This window comes from Nipponia nippon, unplaced genomic scaffold (assembly GCF_047370975.1).
Source record: "Nipponia nippon isolate SJK-2023a ecotype South Korea unplaced genomic scaffold, ASM4737097v1 scaffold_23, whole genome shotgun sequence".
Classification (NCBI taxonomy): domain Eukaryota; kingdom Metazoa; phylum Chordata; class Aves; order Pelecaniformes; family Threskiornithidae; genus Nipponia; species Nipponia nippon.
Genome location: NW_028262340.1, coordinates 4,764,826 through 4,791,098, shown reverse-complemented (window position 1 = coordinate 4,791,098; position 26,273 = coordinate 4,764,826). Strand labels below are relative to the sequence as shown.

At 49.6% G+C, this 26,273-nt stretch overlaps 1 protein-coding gene across 2 annotated transcripts; it reads right to left on the bottom strand.

The window, feature by feature from the left end:
- Positions 1-86: 86 nt before the first annotated feature.
- On the bottom strand, positions 87-26,109 carry STK40 (serine/threonine kinase 40). Of its 2 annotated transcripts, XM_087761213.1 has the most exons (12): positions 25,970-26,109; positions 18,256-18,368; positions 16,105-16,224; positions 15,012-15,097; positions 14,387-14,530; positions 13,159-13,386; positions 12,260-12,312; positions 8,563-8,678; positions 4,720-4,864; positions 4,233-4,352; positions 3,154-3,238; positions 88-2,342 (listed from the first exon to the last, which is right to left on the bottom strand). In XM_087761213.1, the coding sequence occupies exons 3-12, from the start codon at positions 16,214-16,216 to the stop codon at positions 2,124-2,126; spliced, it is 1,308 nt and encodes a 435-aa protein (XP_087617339.1). In that variant the 5' UTR covers positions 16,217-16,224; positions 18,256-18,368; positions 25,970-26,109; the 3' UTR covers positions 88-2,123. The 2 variants fall into 2 exon arrangements, with proteins under 2 accessions (XP_009469144.1, XP_087617339.1); XM_009470869.2 differs by lacking the exon at positions 25,970-26,109 and having other exon boundaries at positions 87-2,342; positions 18,256-18,277.
- Positions 26,110-26,273: the final 164 nt, after the last annotated feature.

Sequence of the window (26,273 nt, the reverse complement as noted above, 5' to 3'; positions counted from 1 at the left end):
TTTTTTTTTTCTTTTTTTTTTTTTTCTTACAACAGGCTCCTTCCCGCAGCGCGGCCCCTCCACCCACACCCCCAGCCGCTCCTGCCCTCCCCACACCACCCCCTCTTCCAGTTTGCTTTAATACAAGTGTGATTTACTGGCGATGACGGGTGCACAGGAATACTGGGTATGATACAGCCTTGCAGAGTCCCCAGAATATTGCTTTAACTTTAGGGGAAAACAAACAAACAAACAAAAAAAATAAAGAGGTGGGAGCAAGACAGGAGAAAACCAGATGGAGAGAGCAGGGCTCCAGCTAAGGGGTCCGGGGCCCAGGGGTGCTCAGGGGCTAGGGGTCCCTGCTCTGCTGCTGGTGGCACAGGGGGGTAATGGGCACACACAGGGGTATGCCGGGACAGATCTACCATCTTTAAAATAAATAAGGCTAAGACTTGAGGCTACTGGCTCAGCTGGCTGGGGTTGGTGCCACTGTTCTAGTCTGTATTAGTGTTCACAATTCCCTACCTGCCTGCTGCCAAGCGGCTTTGGCAAGTTTGCAGGCAGGACATAATGCCCGACGCTGCCAAGGAGTTTCAGGTCAATCCCCGTGTCCCCACAACGACACCTGGAGGGTGGCCCAGGCCAGACGCAGTCCGCTTCCCCAGCCCGGGGCAAGAGAAGGCAACACGCTACAAAGAGATCTGCTACTCGCTCCCTACCCGCACTCGCTGGGGTGGTAGAGCTGACCCCAAAAAGCAGGGCCAGCCCCCGCCACTGAGGCCACAGCAGCCTTTCCCATCCCTGCTCACACATTTCCTTGTACCCAGCCCGAGGCTGGCAGGAGAGGGCGATGCCGGAGCTGCCGCAGGGCTGGGAGCAGCCGGAGAGCCCCTGCCTCGAGCGGGATCCCTGGCTGGGGCACTGTGAGCCCTGGGACCTCTGTGTGAGAACAGTTCATCTGGCAAGACAGGCATCCAGTTCACAAAATGAGGCTCAGAAACAATCGTTCCTGTTCTCAGCACAGGCAAACGCTCTTCCAGTGGCATTAGGTGACAAAGCGGGACATCCTTCTCCCGCCTCGGCACCACGCAGGGACAGCAGAGGCGGCCCCAGGTTTGCATGGCGAGGCTGGGATGGCAAGAAATGCTAGGGAACAAATACAGTAGAGACTTCAGCCAGCCCCTTCCTAATTCTAGGCAGACTATTTTGGGAAGCTTTTTCACATTATAACTCATATATTATATATCTGTACCACAACTGAAGTGTGAAAATGCTAAATCTGAATTAATGCAATTTTAACTGCACCTTAGATAAGCTACTGAAAAATAAGATTAAATCATATATCCTTATGAAACTAAAAGAATCAGTGAAAGGTGGGAAAGAGGTCAGAGGCCACGCCGGGCTGAGTCCTGCAAAACCTTTGAACTGCAGACAAGATCCAATCTTCGCAGCGATTGCCTGCAAGGACGACTCTCGCCCGAGGCAGTGGCCGGGCCCTCCGGGCAGCCCCCGCTCACAGCGGGTAACCAGGCGGCTGTTTGTGCCGCTCATGAAGGCCTTGGCACGGTGCAGCCCACACATGGCCACCGAGGGTTAGACAACACAGCCAAACCATGTGGCACGGTAAGGACAGAGAAAGATTTGATGCAGATGAAGGGAAGTGGGAGGTTTCAAGAAATTCTTCCTTTCAAGAAACCCTGATAAATCTAAGCTTATTCAAACCATATGGAGCGAACGCAATCAGCCGACTCTCCGTACTGCACAGCCGCAACTCTTGTGCCAGCAAACCAGCTTCACCCTTGGTAGTCTTCTCCTTTCCCACAGGCTTTGCTCGATCCAGAGAACAGCATGGTTAAAAAGACAAGAGAGGTAGATTACAGTCATGATTAAAAGCAGATTAGTCATCTAGGCTTCGATTTAAAAAACAGATTCCAGAAGATGCCAAGAGGTTGCTGCTTCCAAAACTAGCTTTTTCAAAAGTCTTCTCCCTCCAGAGCGAGTGTGAGTGCGTGTCCCTGAACGGAGCTCAGAAGAATTGCTACATTACTCTCCATCACGGGACACCGGTATTGCTGTTGAGCTGTAGTAGGCGACGTGAAAGGCAGACTGCAGGATGGTGCTTGTGCTCTCGGATGTGTGGGAAGCTACTTCCGAAGGTACCTCTGGGCCAGGATAGCTGCGTCCAAAGGGTTCATGGGCTGGGCGTCATGGCCCAGGCGTCGCACTGGGGGGATGTTCCCAAACTGCCGCTTCTGTAGGAAGCTCTTGGCCTCATGCAAGGTGTTCTTCTCCTCAGCCAAGAGCAGCTGCTGCCTCATGTAGTTCTCGAACTCGTACTGCGAGCACTCCTCCGTCACCTTCACCTGCCAGAGAACCACCCCATCAGAGCCACAGCAACAAGCAACAGTCCCACAACTGCTCTCCGATGGTCCTGAGCTACCACGGGGTAACTGGAGTCTTAGTGCAAGAACTGGACCTGCTGCCGGACATACAGGCAGAACTCCCCACGAGTCACCAGTGCCACCAGGAACAGAGGTCTGGAAACCTCAGTGGCTCTGTCCTGACTCAGCTCCTCCCATCCCTGCCAGATATTCAGGGGCTGCAGCTGTTTGACCCCAGTTCTCGCATCCCCCCGCGCCCTGCGGAGGGATTTCTGATGGCAACACCAACCGCGGCGTCACAGGGAAAAGCTGCTACAAGGCTGTCCCCAGGCAGTGAGGTCACCGGCCACCACTTCCAACACAAAAAATGCTGGCAAGAAAACAGGATGTTTGCTCCCATTGCAGAACTCACCGGGGAGCCTGAGCCAACACCACTACCTCCTCCCGGCTCTCCCAGCGCATGTGAGCGCTCAGCTGTGTGCGAGGGAGTGAGCACTGCTTGGAGAGGAACAGGCTGCCCCTCGGCCAGCTCTGGGGCTGGCGAGCTCACTTCCAGGCAGCATGGCCAGCTGGATGTGACTGCTGCTCCCAGCAGCACGAGCCTTTCCTTCCACCGCACAGGACTGCGATGGATTTGGCCACCTCACAGAGCAGCGGCCAAAGCTGGGCCCTCACCACCCTCCTCTCACCAGCTCGGGGGCCACAGGGGGCTGTCATCTCTTTCCATTACAGACAGACTTGGCACAGGGGCATGAAAAAGCAATTCTGTGGAAAGGAAAGTAGGAAAACCTACCTCTTGGGGGTTTTCGGGGTTAGCCACTTGGTCATCAATGTCTGGCACCACTTGCAAAGGGCCACTCAGCGAGGACATAGACTGCCTGGGGGGAAAGCACAGCATCAGGGACCTGGAGCACAGCCCCAGCTCACCCACCCTCACCCAACGCCCTGGCCAGGGCAATCCTGCCTGGCTGGCAGGCCATGGCTGGCCACCACAGTGTGGCACAGTGCTGTCTGGATGCCACACTGGCTGTTACTAAAGGATGCTATTCTAAATTCAATTTCCCTGGTATGAAATAATGTTAAAGTCCCCAGAGTTGCCTTTTTTGTTTTTAAACAGGATGTGGAACTCTAACTCTTGCATAGGTAGGAGAGAAAACAGCCACAGCTCCAAAAATCACAGACTTTGCTGCTGACTCAACAGGCAGCACAAGAACTTTGCCCAGGCACGCTGTGCAGCCCAGACAGAAGGTCACAGGCCTGACAAGAGGGCTGCACCAAGCAAACACTGCCAGGATCCATGTCTGCTGGAGTGTGCTACTGGAATCTCATCTCACTTGGTTCATGCCAGTCCTGGAGTCAGATTTACCCTCAAAAGGCATCCCCACCCTGCATGTGTAGTATTCCCACCTGTAGTGGCATCTCCTGCTCTTCCCCTTTAGAGATCTCAGGCCTGCTTTTACTTAATGGATAATGCAGCGCTAATTACAAGCTTGCAGGCAGTGTCTGCATATGGCTGCATCTGTTTGTACATGTAAGATTTTTCCTGACCATTAGACTTTCTTCAAAAATCAAATCTGGGGAGCACAAGGGGGGCACAGCAGCAAAGCCCCTCCTGTACCCCAGTACTGTTTTGTGATGTTATTGCTTTACAGACTCCAGCCTTGGTCACAATGACAAGTATTTGTACAGGCCACTCCGGCTGCATCCATCAGCAGACACCAATGGTTGAGACATGGGATTTAAAGACTTTTTTGCAGTTCTCACAGATCATCCTCTGGTGTCCTGCTTGGCAGCAGTCTGCTGGCTGCAGCTGGAATAACACAGCCTGCGGCCAGAGACGCCACGTTCCTGTCTCTCTCCTCTTGCACATACCATGATGCTATGATGGAGCTGAGAGAATCCAGCACTTCAGAAGCTGTCAGACGCTGCTGTGGATCCAAGACCAGCAGTTTTCGGATCAAGCACACAGTGTTTTCTGAGACCCGTCCATCCCTGGGAGAGAGAACGCATGGTGAGCCTGAGTGCACAAGGTGGGCAGAGGCAGCAGCAGGACGGACATGCTGGGAGCACAGGTCAGGAACTAGAGGAGCCACCATTGCTCTGACCGAGACCCCAGAATTAACCCGGAGGTCGATTCCCTGTCCCTGCAGCACGGGGCCTTTCTCACCTTTGCACAAGATGTCCCAGCTCCGCTACTGCTTCCTTGGTGTCTACTGCATACAGTCTTTGTTCTCATTACTGCTGCGACCCTCAGGGGCTTTGATTGAAGCCCCTCCAGCTCCGGCTGTCCCAGTAAGGCCCAGAGCACCGCCCGCACAGGCACTAAGAGAAGGGCCTCCCCGGGACAGGCTGTACTCACTCAGGGATGGTGTACTCAGCAGCCTTGATTTTGCGGAAAAGCTCCTGAGGTATGCTGTCGTAGAAGGGGAACTGGCCATAGAGCATGGTGAAGAGCACCACGCCCAACGCCCACATGTCACTGGGTTTTCCACGGTACGGCCGTCCTGCAGGGAGTAAGGAGAGACAAAAGCAACAGGCTTTATGACACTGCTCACCTCTGCAGCCCAGCACCAGCAGTAAAGGCACTGAAGCAATCTATAGAATCACAGAACACTTTGGGATGGAAGGGACCTTTAAAGCCCATCCAGTCCATCCCCCCTGCAATGGGCAGGGACATCTTCAGCTAGATCAGGTTGCTCAGAGCCCCATCCAGCCTGGCCTTGAATGCTTCCAAGAATGGGGCATCTACAGCCTCTCTGGGTAACCTGTTCCAGTGTTTCACCACCCTCAGCGTGAAAATTTTTTTCCTTGTGTTTAGTCTAAATCTCCCCTCCTTTAGTTTAAAATCATCACCCCTTGTCCTGTTACAGCAGACCTTGCTAAAAAGTCTGTCCCCATCTTTCTTGTAGGCCCCCTTTAAGCACTGCAAGGCAGCAATAAGGTCTCCCCGCAGCCTTCTCTTCTCCAGGCTGAACACCCCCAGCTCTCTCAGCCTTTCCTTGCAAGAGGGGTCTTCCAACCAACCACATTCCAACCTCTGCATGTGATCCTTTTTTCTAAGCATTAATCAAAAACGCTCAAGACTTCCTATTGCAAGACACTAAGAACCTCTTTCAAAGGTGCATCCTCTGCAAATAAGCACATTGTTCACCTCCACACAGGTGTTTTCCCTTTCCCTACAGAGCAGGGCTATCCCTGCTGAATGGCCTTGATGTGATCCGAAAGCATCGAGTAATCAGAACCACTGCATGCTGTGCTGGAGTTCACACCTCACTCCCCTTCACCATCCCTGCAGACTGTTGCTGCCGGGAGCCCCTGAGCTTCACAGGCTCCACAGATGCACTGTGCTGCAAGTCCGGGTCAAAGGAGAAGAGAACTTAAGGGCCAGCGAGCACAAGGCACAGGGAGGCAGGAAAGAAACCCTGAGAAAAGTAAGCGCTCCTCAGGTGAAGAGTGGCCCAAGATTAACACCAGCCTCACCACCCTGGCTGCACCGGAGATTTGCGTGGAAGTGCAGACTAAGATGCTCCACACCCAGCTCAGATTGAGCCCACTGAGATGGGACTCTGCCTCCGGGACGGATCCAGCACACAGCTGCTGGAGCCTGCTGGGAAGCCGTGGAGGGCGCAGGAAGGTGCCTCCCCCGTGCAGAGGCATTCCCAAAAGCTGCTGCAGCCCCAGCATGCCCTGGGAGCTGCTTGATGGAAATGCTGCTTTAAAGCCCGTTCAATCACACAATAAATCAGCAACGAGCAGCATGCATGAGGGTCAAAAAATTAAACTCCAGTGCTGTACCACAGCATAGGACTGAGGGAATGACTTCCTCTGACTCACTCAGTGAGTCACTGCTGCAGCATTTGTTATTTGTACTAATTATTCTTTGCTTTATATGCTCAAAAAAAGGCACCTCTCCCTCCTCCTCCAGCTTTTCCTGCGGTGACATTTCAGCAGCCATAAAATGCAAGCCATCTCTTAGCAAAAGACAGATTCTTCTGGAGACCTAAAACAATGATTAATTCTTCAGGCGTTTTAGCTTCCTCTTGCACAGGAGCATTAGCAATACAGACAGAGAGATGCTCAGAGTCTGAAGGTGGTGGTGAAGCCTGGAATGTCCTCAAGTAACTTTTCCCTCGATGCTTGGAGGGGAACTGCAGACTGAGCCATTTTGGAACAGCATTTTCAAGAGCGCAGGATCAGGCTGCACAGACACCCCACGGGGAAGGGCTATTCACAGAGGCGTCAGAGCCGGAGCGCAGTGCGATTGCACCTGAAGGTCAGTCCATGTGGTGCTACGCAAGATGAGGACCTGTAACTAAGGCTGCTCCTTGCAGGGTCTTGAACAGCCTCAGCTGTCAGAAAAGTCAGCAAAGACAGCCTGTTCAGCACTCTGTGGTACGTGAACTACAGGCAGGCCAGTCAATCCACCACCCAGAGCGCCGTTAGAGGAAATACGGGTGCTTGCAGCCGAGCTGTGTGGGCAGGGAGGGTAACAGGGCTGAAGTCCAGGACAGAACAGTACCCTGGACGAGCAGGAAGGAGCAGCTCCCTGCAGCCTTTACCAGACACCAGCCACTTAAGCTGCAGCTGCTCCAAGCTCCTGCAGAGCAGTTGGCTCATATCATCCATCTGGCTACAGGGGCCTCAGGATATCCTGCAGAACAGGAAAGGCCTGCAAAACACACACGTTCCACCTCCCCGCTTGCCTCTGCTCCCTTCCTGGCTTAGTCCTGCCCAGGAGGGAAGCAGCCTCAAACCTGCCTGGCAGATCACGTCGGAAGCGCTCAGCTACATTTACTGCTGCTGCCTGTAAACCTGACAACAAACTTACTGAGGGGAGTCCACTAGGTCTGGAAAGACTAGCTCCCTCTGAGGGCGTTTCTGAAATACAATAGCTCAGGATACCATAAACGAGTAGCTCAAATCTTCAGAGGTGTTTTTGGTATTCTAGATGTTACCCTCACGTAAACAAATGCGACAGGCTGGCAAGGATTCTGGCTTTCACACTGGCTATATGCACACCAGTGGGTGGTGCTGCCCAACGTACTGCCGACTTGTCCAGAAAACAGTTGGTGCTGATGCCCTACTGTCCGCAGTTTAAAGCGGTTTCCTCTTGTCCTAACGCCAGCTCGGCCCTGCGGATGCATAACCCTTCGCAGGTGGGATGCATTAGGGGTAATCTTGGACTGCATCCTGCAGTTCAGCTCCATCCAAAGGGAATTTTATCTGTGCTCACAAGGAGCTCTCTGCAACATGAGCTTATGTAGACTCCAGTTATCGTGCATTAAGAGATGCTTCAGATGCCCAAACGCACCCTTCAACACTAGTCCAGAGCACTTGGAAGAGGAAAAAAACCAAACCAAAAGCGATGCCTCGGTCCCTACACTGACCAACAGGACAACCGCTGCCTGCTCAGCTATTGCCAGCACAAAAGCTAGTCCAGTAGCAGACCTTACAGCTCATGGAAGAGAAACCTCCTGAAGCAACTAAATAGACAGAAAGCACATCTGTTTCTGAAAGTCCCATGCACTGGAAACAGTTAAAAGGTGGGAGGACATCAGGGAAAGCTGTTCTTTGCCAGACTTCTGCTTAAGGCCTCTGCTGGAGACAAGGCACAGGCCAGACTGCTGGAGACAAGATACAGCCTGAACAGACTGCTGGTCTGGCCTGGTGTGATCATTCCTTTATTTTTAAGTAACTCCTCTCAGTCGGCCCAGAAGCTGCCCAGAGGGTCAATAGTTCCCTTCTGGAAGCCAGCAGCAGCTGCAGCAACTGCTCCTCTTAGTGTACGGCCTGGAATAAACTGACATTATGGTGGGATTTGGACCGATTGCCTCTTAGGCCTAAGGATTTACCTGCAGCTTAAATGAAGCCTCAGGAACAAGATTCAGACATGGGAAACAGAACATCTTGTCTGCAGTCAGACTTATTTAGCAACAGGCAGGGAGCATTTAATTAGCTTTGAAGTTCAGACTAGCCTTAAGAAAAAAGTTACACTCGCTCCTTCTCTCCGTACTTTCCCAGTTGGAAAAACAGACCAAGTCTCATAACTGGACCCTAATTAAAAGGCTCTCACAGAAGGCAGGTTACATATGGGAACAGAACTAGGTGGTTTTCATTTATTGTCAAGAGCCACAAATAAACGAAACAAGTGTTAAGTGTCGGAGCTGTGAACTCCCACTGAGGGCTGAAGGGGATTGCCTACCACTAAGCACATCTGGGCTGATGTAGGCAGGGCTCCCTCGCTGGTCTTTCAGCAGGTCATCTTCACTCACGAGGTGCTTTCCGAGACAGAAGTTTGTTATGGTTATTCGATGAGTCCTGGGGAGAATCAGAAGGCATCAGTGAACAACGACCTGCATGAGCCAAACAGCACAAACAGAGGAAGTTAACCAAAACAGAGATGTGTCTACGGGGCTTTTTGGGAAGCCTGAACCGCTGGGAAGAGACAAGCAGAGCTGTAAGATCAACTCCATCCCAATGGGAAAGGATTCCACGCTGGTGTCGTGGTTTAACCCCAGCCAGCAACTAGGCACCACACAGCCGCTCACTCACTCCCCCCCGGTGGGATGGGGAGAGAATCAGAAGAGTAAAAGTGAGAAAACTCATGGGCTGAGATAAAGACAGTTTAATGGGTAAAGCAAAAGCCGCGCGCACAAGCAAAGCAAAGCAAGGAATTCATTCACTACTTCCCGTCGGCAGGCAGGTGTTCAGCCATCCCCAGGAAAGCAGGGCTCCATCACGCGTAACGGTTACTTGGGAAGACAAACGCCATCACACCCAATGTCCCCCCCTTCCTTCTTCTTCCCCCAGCTTATATACTGAGCATGACGTCATATGGTATGGAATAGCCCTTTGGCCGGTCTGGGTCAGCTGTCCTAGCTATGCTCCCTCCCAGCTTCTTGTGCACCTGGCAGAGCACAAGAAGCTGAAAAGTCCTTGACTAGTGTAAACTCTGCTCAGCAAGAACCAAAACATCAGTGCGTTATCAACATTATTCTCATCCTAAATCCAAAACACAGCGCTCTACCAGCTACTAAGAAGAAAACTAACTCTATCCCAGCTGAAACCAGGACAGCTGGTTAGCATGGCTTGCAAGACCCTTACAGGGGGAGTAAGAGAATCTCTGTTACAGCTACAGACAAAGTCTACATCCAACCTGTGGCGTGTCACAGGGTGCTCACGTAACGTGCTCACCTTGCAGCCACACAGCCACCTTTTGGCCAGCCTCCCAGGAGCAGACTGACAGCATCCTAGCCATCAGCACAGCACCAGCATCCGCACTTTCGTGCTTGCTGACCATTGTAGGGCACGAGTGTTAAGAAAGTAGAAGTTTATTTTAACAGCTGATTCTCCCCTAGGCTTCCCAGCTACCATTTCTAAAGGCATCTTCTCCACACAACATTTTCTGGAAGCTGAGGGAAAATACCCTACAGGAAGGACTGCCCCACGCCTGCCCTCCACGCACTGTTTGCTTATGTGTCACCAGCAGATGAGCTACAGGACCTTTGATCAGATTCACTTTAACCACTTTTGCGTTACTCAACAGTCCCACAGCAAGAGTCTGGCGGCAGTTTTACCTGATCTGCAGGACTATTCTTCACATGAAAGTATGCAGAACAGGGAAAGTCTAATCAACATCCAAAAAACCTCCTACATTGAAGTACTTCAGAAAAGGTGAGAACTGCAGGTACGCACAATTTCTGTATTAAGATACGCCCGCTTCCCTGTGGTATTGCCAGTTCCAATTAACAAATTCTGCCAGGGAAAGTGAGCTCATTACAACATTACTACCACATTTAATCTTCCATGTCACTCAGATAATTTAGATTTTAACATACAACTTAAAGGACTGAACAGAAAAACATGTCTAGAAGATTTCTGTATTCTTGAAAAGTATTACACAACTAGAGCCTGAGAGCATGAATTAAGTCAGTCAAAATAACTAAAAAATATTTCCAGCAAATCCAACAGACAAGTGAAATAAAACCAAGTGTGGGCTGGCAACGGAGAGTCAATTATTAAGAAAGGCAGACTTGTGTTTAAGAAGTGTTAGCTTCAACTGTCAAGAGACTTCCCTGGCTGAATAAAAATCTGCAGAATTTGTTAAAGATTTAGAAGACTAAGTGTTCTAAAGGACACTAAAATGCTCAGGGTTGCTTGGTTTTATTTAGTCACTGAAATTTTATCTAATCTGTAATCATCCAACTACTGCACTGGCTAATTGGAAACCTTGCAAGGCTTTAACATCCGCATCTCGTGGGGGACAACATCTGAGGGACCTTCCTCAGCCCAGGATGTAACTTGCCCGGTTAGGACTTTGCAGTGATACGTAGCTACCTTCACTCCCCCACCAACAGAAAAGACCCGTCTCTTTTGTGAGCGTTGCTGCAACAGAACAAACATTTCTGATCAGCCCAAATGACTGGTCCTCTCCACGGTGATCTATTCTTACGCGTCACCCACCCTTTCATATGACTCACTGCTGTAGAGGCTATGGTTTTTCCTCACCAAAGCGGATGGTCTTTTGCTAGTAAAAAGCAAAAACATAGCACGTAACATAAAAAATGACTTTGGCAAGTGCATTCACAAAGCTTCAAATACCTCCCTTTTCCTGCTAGTGGGGGCCCCTTGTGCAGCTCTATCAGTGGGATGCTCCCCTGCACACTTTGCCCAGAAAAGAAGGGAAGCTCTGGGTGGATCCTTTAAAGCAGCAACCTTTGTCTGCCTCTTCCTAGCAAGAAGGAGAATCAAAGAAGCAAGCAGAAGATAAGGGATTTATTTTAAAGCAGCTCTATAGAAACGACTTAAACCAATCCACAGGTGGCCCTGAAAACCACTAGCTGCTGTGTGTGTTTGGGGAACCAAGAAGTTCAACCTCAGTAGGTAAAATCTGTTCGCTTTCAGTGTTAGGGAGGAGACAAAAGCAAGCTGTGACCACAGTGAACCCGCATGCTTTGTACAGACTCTAGAAGCCTGCAGACCTAAAGCCTTCCAGTTTTACATTCGTTCCACAGAAAACCAGACAGGGTGAGAAGACAATGAATTCCACTCATTCTTAAAGTTAGTGCAAAATATTTAGCCAGTAATGTAATACCGAAGGACACAGCAGAGTATCTGAACTGGAACTAGCTTGCCAACTAAGTAACTACATAACCCTAAAAAACCTCCAAGGAGCCAGCGAGCCAAGCGCGCACTACCACCAGCTGCTTGTCACTTGTGCTGAACTCATGCCCCACTGATGCTGTTCGCTCTGCTCCGGGAGGACTGGTCCCTCCTGTGCCTGCACAGCATCCAGGACGTGTTGGACATCGGTGCATTATAAACCGAGGCTTGCATCAAACCAGCTAATAGGAACAAGGAAGCTATTTCAAGCACAAATACAGACTAGACAGAAGAACTTTTGTTTAGATAAGTAAATATTTTACTGCTAGCAAAAACACAGCAGTGCAACAGTCAAAGATTTAACACTGCTGTGCTTATAGTACAGACTGCAGTGTTGGGAATTCCTTTAGCATGATGGAAAGCGAATTATGTGAACAGAACCACTTACTGCATCTTAATTTTTTTAATATATATAAAATAAGCATTTCTCTTGCAGGTTTCTGAATGACTATAGAAGTTTTCACAAGTTAGAATCCAAAAAGAAGCGCTGACATGGGGTCACTAAGCTTGGTGGAAGAGTGAACCATCTAGGTTGTGCTCAATTTGTTTTTGGAGATTAACTCACATAAGTTTGAACTGCATTTGTATTTTTGCGCAGCCAGCTTCCATTTCCCTCAGCCTGCTCGCACGACAGCGCTCTCAACAAGTGCTGCCTTCAACTGTGTTTCTAACAGAAATCTGCTTCAGGGAAGAAACATAAGACAACTGCCAGAACAGCAGCTCTCCAGCAGACTTACCTTTTGTTTAGCACCATGTTTCCTAGTTTCAAGTCTCTGTGCACAATATTTTTCTGTAAAATATATAATAGTATAACATGAGCAAAAGCATATTTGTTATAGAAGTATAAATTCAATACCTGGACTAAAGCACTAAGTATCTTTTGAAAGCATGTCATCTTCATTCTCAGAAATAACCTAGGTCAAGGTTTCAAGTCAGGTTGCATCCTGGGTACTTTGTGCACTTCATTTTCGGTTCTGGTCAGAAGGACAGAACAAGCAAACTTCCTACTTTGAACACACAGACAGACTTGACTGAAACCAAGAGGCCTAAAATTTAAGCGTCCAGGCTCAGTAAGACCAATATGACAAGCATTTCCTCAAAAGATATATGCTTCATTGCTCTGCCAAGCAATTGTGGGTTTCCCCTTGTCACAGGGTAAGAAGTCAAACATTGGCAGAGTCTATTTTTGTTACAATAATTTCTCGTTCATTGATCTCAAACTTGTAGCTTGAGGTTCAGACCTCAGAAATCAATTCCGACATTTGATTTATCTTGCTTCAAAAGGAAATTGCTTGAAGTGTTTCCTGCATTTGATTAGCCTCTGCTCTCCTCTTCAACCACCCCTTTCTGAGGTTAGTAACACTGTAGTTCACCTGATCTGCATTTCGTCCAGCTGGCCCCTCTCCACAGTCAACAAATGCTATGTTAATATTGAGAAACTTGAGGGGAGGGGAAGGGAATGCTCTTTTATGCCTTAGGGCATGAGGTCTTATGCAGAACACTGTTACAGGGAAACAGCTGAAATATCCATTCTCTGCAACCTCGCCACTGCCTGCACAAAGAAGTTTTAAAACACCTATTGTACTAACGTGGGAAAAGAGTCTTGCAGCACCGAGAGGGATAACAAAGACCTTACCTTATGTAATGCTTCTACCACTCGTACCACATCATAAAATATCACTACCGTCTCCCGCTCACTGAGTCTCTTCTCTTTAATGACATAATGCTGCAGATTAATCAGATCTGCTGTTTTGTCACTGAAATCATGAGCACAGAGACAGTCTAACACAAGACAAATGCGCTTCTTCATTTTCCTGACCATTCTATTGGCTTCTAGATCTTCTATAATTTCACAAGCTCGGTCCTACAGGGAGGCAAACAAATGAGCAATAGTTCAGGGAAGCTATCTGGGAATACGTACTTACATATAGAGCACTAGAGAATAACTAACTACATGATGATCTCAAAATAAGCAAATGCAATCATAGTGCTTGATCTTCGCCCCGAGTTGGGATTTCAAAAAGATACATGATCTCTATTGAGAGAAGCCAGAGAAAGTCTATGCCATTTGACTATATGTGTATGTCAGCACTGATACCGTTTACATACACACAGACATCTTTAGATAAAGGCTAGAAAAACTCTACAGTGGTACAGACTCTGTGAATACTAGGGATCCAACACATTATTAATGAGAAGAACAGAAATCTTAAGACACAATTAGCAGTTCTTCCATAACATTAAACAGGACACAGCTGAGTTGGACATTTGGCTTATTTAAGACATAGTACAGATGGCCTCAAGTGAAAACTCTGTTGGCAAAATTTAACCAGCAAGCAAGGCAATACCAACATCCAAACCAGTAATTCCTATCAGCCCCTCACATCCATGAACAGCTCTGAAGGTGTTAACAGCAGCGCAATTCACTCACATGAGACATTGATCAGCACATTGACTAGTTTAACTTGCTGAAACAGTTTCTTGATAATTTGGCCCTCTTACAAGTCATCATAAAACAGTACAGAAACTGGAAAGCGTAAATTCAGTTCTAAAGGGTGCTCTACGGGCACAAATTAATTTGCCAGTGAAGCAGCTATTTTCCTAGTTGAAGGGATGGTACTGAGCGCCTGTTCCATCTTTAAATGTTCTCACATATCCCAAACCCCATTACATCCCACCTAACTCTCAAGAGCCCCTCCACAAACTTGCTTGTTTAAAGAAGCAGCAGTAGTAAATCTCATTGGTGTGCTGGTAATTCTTTACACACAAGAACGGGGTCAGCACAAACTGTACATTAAGCAAAAGCAGCTCAAGCCAATAGCAATCACTGGCATTCCCCCAACCTGGATGGTGACCAGTGGTACCTGAAAGAGCCCATGATGATGAACCACTCCTTCCTGGTTGTGGAGCAGGGAAAGGAGAGAATACTCTGTGTGCAGCAGCATCTTGCCCTGTCGTTCCTCCTGGGTTTCTATTCCTTTATCACCCCTTTCTTCTAAGGTGAGAATCTTCAGGAAAAGGGAGAAGACTTTTACAGCTCCCAGAAACACCCAAATGCCCCCAAACCTCTCTCACATTTTAGATATTCACATGTGTTTAACAGCTGATGTAATTACTCTGATGTTTGCATACTTGCCACAAACCTGTGTGAACTAACATCTGTGCAGAACACATAGCATGAACTTGATTAACACAGAAAAGCTGCTCAGGTGGCTTTCTGCAAATATCCCAGGTGATTTTTCCCACCAGATCCGCCCCCATTTCAGGCACAGCAGAGCAGATCAGAGGGCTCCAGGAGAGCAGCGCAGCAGCCACAGAGGCCTCGTCTCAGGGCTAATCTCGACACCAGATCTATGCCTGGCAGAACTGCCCCACCGAGGGGAAGTTCCAGCAGCCATTTCCAACAGTGCACCACACAGCCTACACCACGCACTTCTGTCGCGAGAGCTAAAGAGCCCTGAAGATCTGGAAGCCCTGCAGTTTGCTTACCTTTAGCTGATAAAAGTCATCTGTCCCATCCTTTCTTGCCAAACACTGAACAATACTTGGCACAGGGGAGTTACCTAAACGTGGACCTAACAGCACAAAGCAAAAACAGACTTGTTTTCCTTTAAGCAGCAATGACTAATTCAGGGTTACATCAGTACGCAAGTGTCACACAGTTTACGTTAGGTTAAACTAAGTTCCTTTTTTTCAGGAGACTAAGTGCATTTCCACAAATTACAATCCAAAGAAAAAAAATAGTATTGAATTCAAACGTTTTTGGACAATGTTTCGTTTGTTCATTGGAGAAACATTTAACAAAAGCCCATACAGGGCACAGCTGTTTTCAGAAATTCAAATTTCTGCATGCCTGAACCATACGGCTTTTACATTTATTAGCAACACCCATGGCAACTGCTATTACCACACACCTCTGAACCCAACCGCCACCTCTGCAGGGACTGCTCAGATACGCAGATTAGTCCAAATTTCAAGTTAACATACAGTCTCCACTCTTCAGTTTAAATCAATCAGCTTCCACTGATTATCCATTGGTTTCCACGGTAAAGTCCATCATGGTTTTCATAGTTTATATAACTAGTTCTGAACTAACAACTGTTCTAGCAACTCTCAAAAGGTAGCAGAGTGGTCTTGCCTTGGCACATACCGCTTATAATGACCACTAGTGCATTATTAAGTTGCCTACACGCTGATTTGACAGCATATTCCAGGCAAGCAGGGTTGAACATTTCCCCGGAGCTCTAACCAAAAAGACCCCTGAATGAATTTGTTCTTTAACAAAGTTTAAGGACGTAGTTTAAAAAAGAAAAAAAAAAAAAAAAAAAAAAAGGATAAAAGCACGGGCTCATACTTATCTTAAAAGCCATGCCTTCCTTGCTATATTAGGATTACACATCTCCTTAGCTTGACTAGCTGCAGAAGTTCCAAGGGCTGCTGCTCTGCTACATCAAGTGCATTGCACTCTGAGGTAAGACGCTAAATTACACATCTGCTTTGCCTCATTTCGTAGTGCCTTTTATTTTCAGTTTTGCAATCAGTAGCTACCTTGAAAACTGAAGAAGAAAACCTCCCTGCTTACCTAGTATAAAAGGGCCCGCTCTCTTGGCATTATTTCCAGAAATCCCTGTACAGAGAGCTTTTGCCTTAGTGGATGTTTCCCCAGCTCCTCTGTCTGATGCTCGCCGCTTCATCCTTGGCTCTTAAAAGAGAAAGACGATCACATTTGATGAGCAATTGAGTTAATTTCTTATGCTATCCCTTATTTCATACTGGAAGGCTTTCACCTACTGATGCACTCGCGTCTCTGCCTACTTGTGTTTCTACAAAAAAGCTATGGCTCATTACTGATAGACCAGTTGTGGGTTGGAGGCTTAATGCATTTCTGAAGGTATAAATCAGCCTCATTATTCAAAGCAACATTTCCTAGAACAGTTGTTTGAGAGACACAGTGGGAACAAGTCAAAATAATTAAAGCTTGTTTTACTGCAAAAACAAGTTTGCAAATTAACATATTCCAAAAAACTCTGAAAGAAAATGCCCAAGTTATCCTTTTGTATGGGTGTCTATTTCTGCTTCAGCCTATGGGCCTTTGCGGGTTCCTTCGCTGAGGACTTCCCACCAGGCGCTGCAGCCAGCTCACCAGGTAACTCGGAAGGCTCAAGTCTGTTCCTCAACCAGCCAAGAATGCACAAAACTAACTGACCAGAAGAATGAACAATATCTTTCACCTTTCCCAGCAAGGGCATAGAAGACTGACACGTTAGTTATTGTGAGACTCAGTTAACGATGATTTTTTTAAAATATGTATTTTTAGTCTTAAGAGAACTTCCCTCTCTCTCTCTTTGTACCTCTTTAAGCTCTATCTTTTTAATTATATCTCCATCTATCTACATCCAATGCAGCTAGAGTTGAACACCTGAAATTTGAGACCAACATATAAAACTCTACCACTTCAGTCTCCACATGCAGGAAGCAATGCTTTGTTTAGAATTAACACACCATTACCTGCCTTTAGTGGATACTTCAACGAAAGGAACACTGTGGTGCCAGTACATGTGCTCTCTTGCGCTACCACTCCATGCAAAGCACAATTTAATCTATTAAATGCAAATCTCATGCTTTGCAGCCAAGTATTTATGCAAGGTCCACACACCACTACAATTCAGCACAAACAACTAAAAGCTTAACTAACTCCTACTTATTCAGGTATTGCAGAAAATCTGATTTCCAACATGCATTTTCTGCTGCTCAGAAATCTAAAGAGAATTTGAGGCAGTATTGCAGAACCAACACCTAAAGGGCCAAATAAATTCAAGTCTCTGACTAAAACATTTCTTCCCCAAAGGAAAGTCTTGTTTCAGTTTAGCAGGAGAAGAACCCTCACGACTGCTGCCAGGCTAGCCTTCACGCTCACTGCAAGCATAAATCAGCTCCGTCAAACTGAAGCTTTGTTTCCAATATACCCCCTCTTCACCTTTATCTCTTGGAAAATAGTTTCAAAGACTTTCACAATTATCTAGACATTAAATGCTCGTGCTCTGACATTTCAAGGTTGGTTTTTTTTTTGAGGGGGTAGGGGAGAGGAGGAACTAAGCACCAATCCATTTTCTTACTCTGAGCAAGTCAAAACCAAGCCTCAGCAGTCTTCCCTAAGAGGTTACTACAGCAGACTGGGAAAATATTTTTGGGTTGTACTTATTTGTTTTAAAAAAGTCCCAGTGTTTTACCACGTAAGAGACTGACAAATCCCCATACTTTGAATGAAGTTTACCCTCTGGCAGTCCCACCCTTTCTGTGGACACAAGCATGATCTCACTGCATTGATTCATCTAGCAGTACCTGTCACCAAGATCAGAGATAGCAAGAGAGATAAGGTGAGAAGCCTCGCAGCAGACTTTGCATCCCTGCACTACCGACTTCCACCAGCCATTCAGATCTCTGACAGAGAAGGGTTACCAGGCCCAGCTCGTTGAACAGAACAAAGTCCCAAGCCCCATGTGCTCCTTGTTCTGTTCATTCCACATCCCTGACCTAATATTTGATTGTGCCTTATAAAATTCTCCACTCCTTGCAACATCATCATCCCTGCTGGAAACATATGAGTAAGATTTCCACTGGAGAAACCCCACTGCACAGAAACTCTGAGACAATGACCGTTGTGCAATCCGAGCTGGATAGGAATCGCTGGTGCAAACGGCGTTATCGTAAACAAAATAATCTGAGGACTCACGTAGTTCAGCATCAACTGTATCTTTACTCTTCTTCCAAACTAGGTTTTCCAACGTCTCAGGAGACAGGAGTCATCACCTTGGAGAAGGCTGGATGGTCGAAAGGTCGAGGACCCTGTAATGCGAAACAAGATACACTTGATGCTGTGGTTCTGGATTATTCTTGATTACGATAACGTGGTATGCACCAAAACTTCTGCAGCTTGAAACATCTGTGTTTGTTTTGGCTTAGAAAAGGCCTGAAGCTCCTGACATCACGTGAGAGAATAAAAGGGCTCTTGAAGTTCAGTCCCCAAAGAGTCACAGATGCATGGCCCTGCACAGCAAGACAAACACAAGCGTCAACGATCTCAAAAGGCATTTCGTGATGTGAGACAGACCTTCAGAGCAGAAACAAACACGTTCTCCATGTTAACCTCCACCACGTGGTACTAGCTTGCCTGTTTTTAACCGTATTTTAAATACACACAAGTTAGCAATAGTGCCACAACAGAGACTTCACCACTAGAAGCAATTTTTAATCACGGTAAGAGTTAATATTTAAAGTTTGGACTTGAACAGAACAATTCCTGCAAAAGGCAAAGAAGAATACATTGAGTTTTATTCTTATCAAATCCCCACTGCAAGTTAATTCCTCTTTACAATTTATATTCAGCCTCTTAAAAAAAAAAAATACTCATTCAACTCAAATTCAGTACTGCTTAATAGTTCATCTGGTCCCATTCAAAAGGAGAAATTTAGGATTTAAACCAGACACTCTAGAATTCAATCTATACCACCTCTACCAAATGCTTAAAGTTTAACCTACAGATATTGCACGTGTTACACATTTGTTAATCCAAGCTGGTTTGCTTTACCAGCATCCAGTTAGATCCACTTAAAAATGTAAAAGGAACATTTGGGATGCAGGAGTCAAACTCCCAACGCCACCCAAAATACAACACAGTATTATCACCTGGTCCTGGGGGATCTGCAAAGACTGCTGAAGATCTTTCTGAATTAAAGTACTGAAGCTATTAATACTTTGATAAACAACGTTCAGAGCCTGCTCTCGGCAGCAGGACCCCACAGCAGGACACCCCGGTCAGGCAGACCCATGCCGACGGCACGCAGGCAGCCTGCTCACCCACACGCCGGCTAGCCAGCACTTTCGGTATGAGTCGTCTCGGCACCAAGAGCGAGCAGAGGTGCCCCAGCCCTACCGCTGCTTAAAGGACATCCATCGACTTAAATATCACAGCTCCAGCACAGAACACTTGTAAGAGCAAGCGAGAAACATACCGACATAAATGAGTACTCAACTATGAGAGATAACCCTGTGCCACTCACGGTACTCTCTACCCAGTCTCCCAGCTCTCTCCTCGGTTCCTGCTGCTTGGGCTGCACCGCGAGGGTGGCAGAGCCCACCAAAAATCTCAAGGGCCCTCAGCAGCACCCAGAGGGTTTGCATGTGAGCACTTCAGGTTCCTCTGAGACCGGAAAGAAGGTTGGTCAGATGGAAGGACGGTCCCAGAGCAAAAGGAAGAAAACGACAGGCAGCTGCTGTGAAAAAGCAGGAAGATTGTTCCCTTTTCTGCACATTGTGTAACCCTGATTAGAGCAAGGAAATTGGTCAAAAGGGCACAGACTTCCTTGGGTAAGTCTCCCGCAGAATGAGTGGCCATCCGCTAGGCGTAGGGCTAAAAATGGTATTTCGAGACAGGGTTTAAGGAAAATCTTAAAACAAGAACAGCAATGCAGGAGGCTCCCCCTCCCTGCCGAGCCAGCGGGTGTTTTCTACCTGCAAAGTCATTTCACCTTGGCTTGAGCTGGGCTGATGCAAAGCTCTGATTTCAAGGGGCTTCACTACTAGAAGTACTCACAACATGAAGCTGGTATTGCTCAGACACCAACAGCTGAACTACATCCTGGAAGAACAGGCTTTAAATAAGTTTTAGACAAAAGCCATAATAAACTGGACGGTTTAAACTGACTCTGCATCTGTAAGCAGAAACATGAGGCCACAGCAGCCCTTAGCGCTCAGACCCGGAGTGGGACCCATCATGAGACGGGGGTCCTGTCCCACGAGCAGTGTGTGCTGAAGCCATCTGCCATCCCGCCTGCGGGCCCCGGAGCATCCCCGGCCTCGCCGCAGGCACTGCCGGCCTCTGGACAAGCAGGAGCCCCATCAGCCCTGCGCAGCTCAGCTGGAGGGACGCCGGCAGCGTCGCTGTCCCTCTGCCTAACATGTTCAAACAGCAAATGAGCTGCTGCTTTGTGTCCTGCTGCTAATGCCACCGGAGCAGCCGAGCCTTCCCAGGACAGGCTTGCTCAGAGCACGCAAGAGGGGATTACTGCATCACACAAGGATTTCCTCCTCACACACAATGAGCAGAGGGCAAAGAAGCAGTAAGTGGAGTCCCACACACAAACTGGTTACAGTGCAGCACAGCTGAGATTTAAAATAGCCCAAAATTGAGAATTCAGAACATTTCCATGAGAAGTGGCGAGCCTTGTAAGGGCAAAGAGCATGCCCCCAGCCCCTGCAGCAACACCTCTGTCTACAGGCAGCGTCACAGACACCTGGGACTAAGACTGGGGGGGGAGGGGGGGGAAGAAATAATTTTAACATCAGCAGGATCAGTCCCAAGAGAGAGCATCCAACGTTTCTGCAAAGAACCAGAACAAAAACATTTATCCCTTGAAACACTCCATCCTAGGGACAGGACCATTAGATACTGATGTAGTGGGTTCACTGCCCCCTCCCCCAAAATCCAAACGGTACAAACTGATTCAAACCACCCCCGCTCCCTGTCCCACCATCTGTAACAAAAACGGTCTCTCGCAGACAATGAAGTTACAAGTCTAGCACAAAAATCCACTACTTAACGATTTTAATGTGATGCATGCAATATATCAAACATCTTACTGGAGAAGTGTCCAAAGCTTCTTACTGCACTAGCTATAGATGTAACGTATTTTAATTACGTAGCTTAAGGAAATTGTCTAATTCCCAAATTACTGCATGATGTTCCAGTGCCCAGCCTAACAACAAAGAAAAACAAGAGAGGAGGAAACTGACCTTTTCATCTCAGATTAAAGAACAAGCAGGTCCTGCAGTCCAGCAGCCACAGCTAATAGCTGGAGCAGGAAAAGAAAAGTACCTTTGGGGCGTTAACAGGATTACTCAGCAGCACAGAAACTACTTAAGACACTGGAGCAGCTGATACAACCTCCAGGATGCTTTCTGTTGTTTTATCTTGCAACAAGGGGACAAAATGAGTTAGTTGGTATTTACACCTTCTAGTGTGATGACAGCAACCCCAAAGGCATCCTACCCCACTGCTACAAGTGAGCTGATCTCTGCAAGCAAGGCAATGGGATGAGCTGGCAGCTGGGAACCAGCAGCAGATGATGGAGCCCACGAGCGCCTGCTGGAAGTTCAGGGCTATCGAGGACAAGCTCCTTCAGCAAGGAGCTCACACCATTAAAGGGAACCTGCCTCCCAGAGCCCAGGTGCTGCAGGAGCAGCTCCCAGGCAGCCAAAGTAGCTGAGCTGCGGCTGCTCCCGCTCGCTCCTCCACCAGTACCCCGGCACCTGAAACCTGCCTGTCGCTCCTGACCTGGAAAGGCTGCAGGTGGGAAGAAGACAGGGCTGCGCGGGAGTCGCAGGCAGGGCTGCCAGGCTGCTGACTCGGGCATGTGGACAGGACAAATGAATCACCGCTCCTTACGGGCTTCGTCACCAGCTTGAAACCTCCCCGGTGGAGAGGCAGCACTGCAGCCAGGCCCGCTGGGTGCTCAGCCACCCAGGGAAGCGCGGTATTGCTCTGTGCTCGTGAATTATCCATCTCCCACCCCAGACGGGAGGAGACCTGCCACCCTACGCAGCAGCATTTCTGCCCAGCTGTCTCTGCCGGGAGCCAAATGCTGCAGCATTTGGGACAAAGCTGGAGACCCAGTCCAAAGGCGTTCGTCCCACTCGCCCTGTCCACTCTCAGCCAGTGCAGGCCTCAGCGCTTGCAAAAATAAAGCTAAAAGAATTGATTCAAATGAGCAGTATCAGGCTGCACCTTTTACCACCTAAATAAGATACTGGGCAGTATTTATCAGTGATGATTAATCAAAGTTCACATTTAAGCCTGGCTCATGACAAATTCCAACTCGTGTGAAGCCATGCTGGACATGACCTAAAAACCTACATGATCACTAACATCAAATGAGTAAAACCTCGAGTATGGTCTGGCTTCCCGGCACAGGAATGCACAGGAACAAGCAGGTCGGTATCTCTGAGAGAAGCAGCAATCCCGGAGCGTTGCCACACGCCTTCCCTGGGCAAGACCAGCTAGGGACAGCTCAGACCCGAGTCATCAGCACTCCCAAGGACACAGGCTCGATTCCCATTGGAAAAGCTTTCCTGAGAACAGGCGGAGTTCAGATCAGCCAGGCCTGTGGAGGAGTCACCGGCTGAGGGATTACAGGGAATGTTTGCCGGGCAGGTCCCAAGCAAAGCAGGCGTGCGGGAAGGAGGAGCTGTTGCAGCTGGGCGCAGGGGCAGCCGGGGTGTGCTCCCCTCCCTCTGCAAAGCCCTGTGGTAGATACAGGAACATTAACTTTACCAAAGGCTTTGGAAGTTCAACCTTTCTGTAGGAGATTTTTATTATAATAAAAAAAAAAAAAGCCCATCAGATGACTCAGAGCCACCAGTGCAACCCATGTACCGCTGTGCAAGCCCTTCTGGGAAGGGAAGCCTTCTCCAGAAACACAGGAGCCCTGACTCAGAGATTTCTTGGAAACGTGTGGAGACTCATTCAAGCTTCTTCCCTAAGCGAGAAGTTCGCTCAAAACCAGACGCAGAGTTTCTCTGACCAAAGGAAGAGGAAGAATCCCGAGGCACCGGCACAGCACGAGAGGCTGGAGCACCCCCATGCCATCAGAAGGCACCTGGTAAAGTATGAACTCGCCGAGCGAGCCGTGCTTTGCAAGCTGGGAGACACGAACACCTCCGGCAGCCCCTGCTGAACCGACCCACTAGAAAACCTCCTTCCTCAGCCCAACGTGCCGATTAGTTTAATCCTGGGTATGCGAGCAAGGCACAGCCAGCACTTGAGGGGCTGTACTGCCAAAAGGGACCCCAGTGCACCTTGCCTGCATCCCACATCTAGCTGTGGCCAGTCTCCAACTTCTCAGGGACAAAAAAAGGCTTCCACAGGCCAAGTCATACATCAGGGAAAGCAAAGTCCTTCCTGCCCCCCCCCAGGCAGCCAGGGAAACTGAAGCACAGGATTCCAGCAACGTAATTAGAGTGTAAGCAAGCAACAAGCCGGGCTTTCTTTAAACCCTTCTGATGCATCAACACATGAGATAGCCAAGGACTCATCTCTGGGAGTTCCCTGTTTGGTTACATAAACACCAACTTCAGCTTAACCCTTTCATGCTGAAGCACAGGCCACATCCCCCAGGAAAAATCCCCGCTCCGGCCCAACATCCTCACGGCAGAGGCACCTACAGCAGGGCACAGGCCAGGAGAAGAGCCTGGAAATCCAACTGCAGCACCCTGACAACACCTGAGACTGTATCGCCCTCCCAGTACAGGGCCCAGTGCACGAGTTCCCGACCGGGGGCTGCTCCCGTACAGTCAGGCAGCCGTTGCCTTTAGAATCACCACCAGGCGAGACGTGCATTGTACTACGAGATTCTGTTTTTCGTTTATAGCTTACGTTACTATGTACACTTAATATTCCATAAATCCACTGCAGCAGGACTTTCCTTATGCGCGCAAAGATTACTGCGTGACTCACACACGTGCTGACACTTTCTTTACAGTGAGGTGTGGTTGCTGTTTTTAACGATAATCTACTCATCTAGCCCTCACTAGCTAGAAAGTAATATATTTAAGTTATCTACATATACTGCCATGCTAACGTTACTATCATTTGTAGCATGAAAGCACGCTGACAGACACCGTAAGTTCACACCGTGTACCCAACTAACAAAAAAAGACTGTTTCACATAGAACATTACAATGGGCACGGAGCGTCCTTCGGTCTAGCGAGAGCTCCCAGGCACGAGTGAGGCGCACACTGCACAAGTCCAGAGCACCGCTGAGCCTCTGCCGACAGATAACGCATCCCTTACTTGGGCCAAGCACAGTGGGCAGTTCAGGCAAAATCAATAGGGTTGTCCTTAATCAAACAGCAGCTAAGTGCCTACAAGGCTTCCCTCTGTGTGGTTTCAGAAGGAGATGATTCTGTAATATCCTGAGGATAAAAAGCAGCTAAACATCAGGGTACTTTTAAGCAATGAGATTATGTGACCAAACCATCAGCGTGGATGCCACAGAGAAACAATAAAAGGATGTAGCACAAACACTCCAGCATCGGGGAAATAAGTCCTGCACCTCAACTGCTACCGGCCTGGGGCCACTTGCCATCCGGCGAGCCTTACCCTGCCCCGTCCCTCAGGTTACATCCCACCCGGGCTGCAGGTACCCTGCGAACCCGACCACCCTCCTCCTGCACCCAACTCCTGACCCTCCTGCCCCGAAGGGAGCCTGGTGTCCCGCAGCAGGCGGGCGGTAGCGCAGCCCCACCACAGCAGGCACTGGCCTCTGCTCCGACTTCTCCACCTCCCTCCGGACACAGGATTACAGCCCGAGCCACGGGCTCCCTCCAGCAGCAGCGTGATGACCTTTAACGCTCTCACGTATGGCGGCAGCGAAGCTCCCAAAGGCACAGCCAAAGCCAAGAGGTTAACACAAACAGGTTCCGAGTGCAGGCAGTCCCAAAGCTCACCTCCTTATCTTCGTCGGGTGCGCTCACACAGGGAGGACGGGACAGGTTTCTGCAGCCAGCTCCGGCTGCAATACTTTATGGTCTTACTCATTCTCACTTAGAGGTACAACCTTCAACTACTCACTGCTGAGACACACGCGACTCCTCCTCAGAAGTCCGAAACTACTAAACAAAGAAATTCCTGCCCAGACTGAAAGCGGAATCGGCACCAAACACAAGCCGTTTGCTCCCGCAGCAAGCCCTGAACCTGCCAGCGCGCTGCCAGAACAGCTTCGCTGTCAACAAAGCCCAAAGCCCCCCCAGCGCTGATCCAGGCAGGAAGATGGCAGGAGTTTTACCAGGCGATATTTTTACACCCAGCCGCGTACGCACGCCCCGCTACGCAAAATCCCACCCCTGGCGGGGGGCGGCCCGCGGCCGGTGCACCGGCAGCACCCAGGCCGGCCGGGCCGGGCCCCCCCGGGGAACGCTTCCCGGGGCTGGGCGCTGACAGGCCCCGCAGGCCCTCGCGGCGGTCCGAGGCCAACCCCACAGGCGCGGGGACCGGCGCGGCGGCGACCACCGGCGGGCCCGGAGGCCAGGGCAGGGAGGCCGGCCTCGCCCGAGGCCTCGGTCGGGCCCCTCCCGAGCTACCGGCAGCGAGCGGCCTCCACCGGCCCGACGGCACCCGCCGCCCTGGGACAGGCGCCCGCCAGGAGGGCGCTGCCCTGGCGGCCCCGGGGGGCGGCCGGGCACCCGGCCCGGGACCATGCGGCGAAGCCTCCGCCGGGGCCCGGCGCAGAATTAACGAGAAGGAAGCGGCTCCCCGCAGCGCCCGGCCCCGCAGCCCCACACGGACGGGGCTGTCGGCGGCGCCTCCCGGCCGCGGTGCCCGGGCCGCCCACCCCCTCACACAGCGGGACCGGGACCCGGCTCGCCCCCGCGCCCACCCGTCCCCGCTCACCCATGGCCCCGGGGCCGGCGCGGCCGCCGGCGCCTCCCGCAGCCCCACGCCCGGCCGCGGCCTCCGCTCCGCTCCGCGGCAGCGGCCACCCCACAGCGGAAGTGACGCACACGCCGCGGCCATCCCGCCTCCTGGCGGCCATCGCGCCGCCGCAGAGATGGCGGCGGGGCCGCGGGGAAGGGGCCGCGCTGATTGGGCGGCTGAGCCAGCGCCGGCTGTGATTGGAGGAGAGCCCGGGAGCTGGGAGGAGAAACCTTTGCGGCAGACTTTGATTGGTTGAGGCGCGGAGACAAGAAGCAGGCAA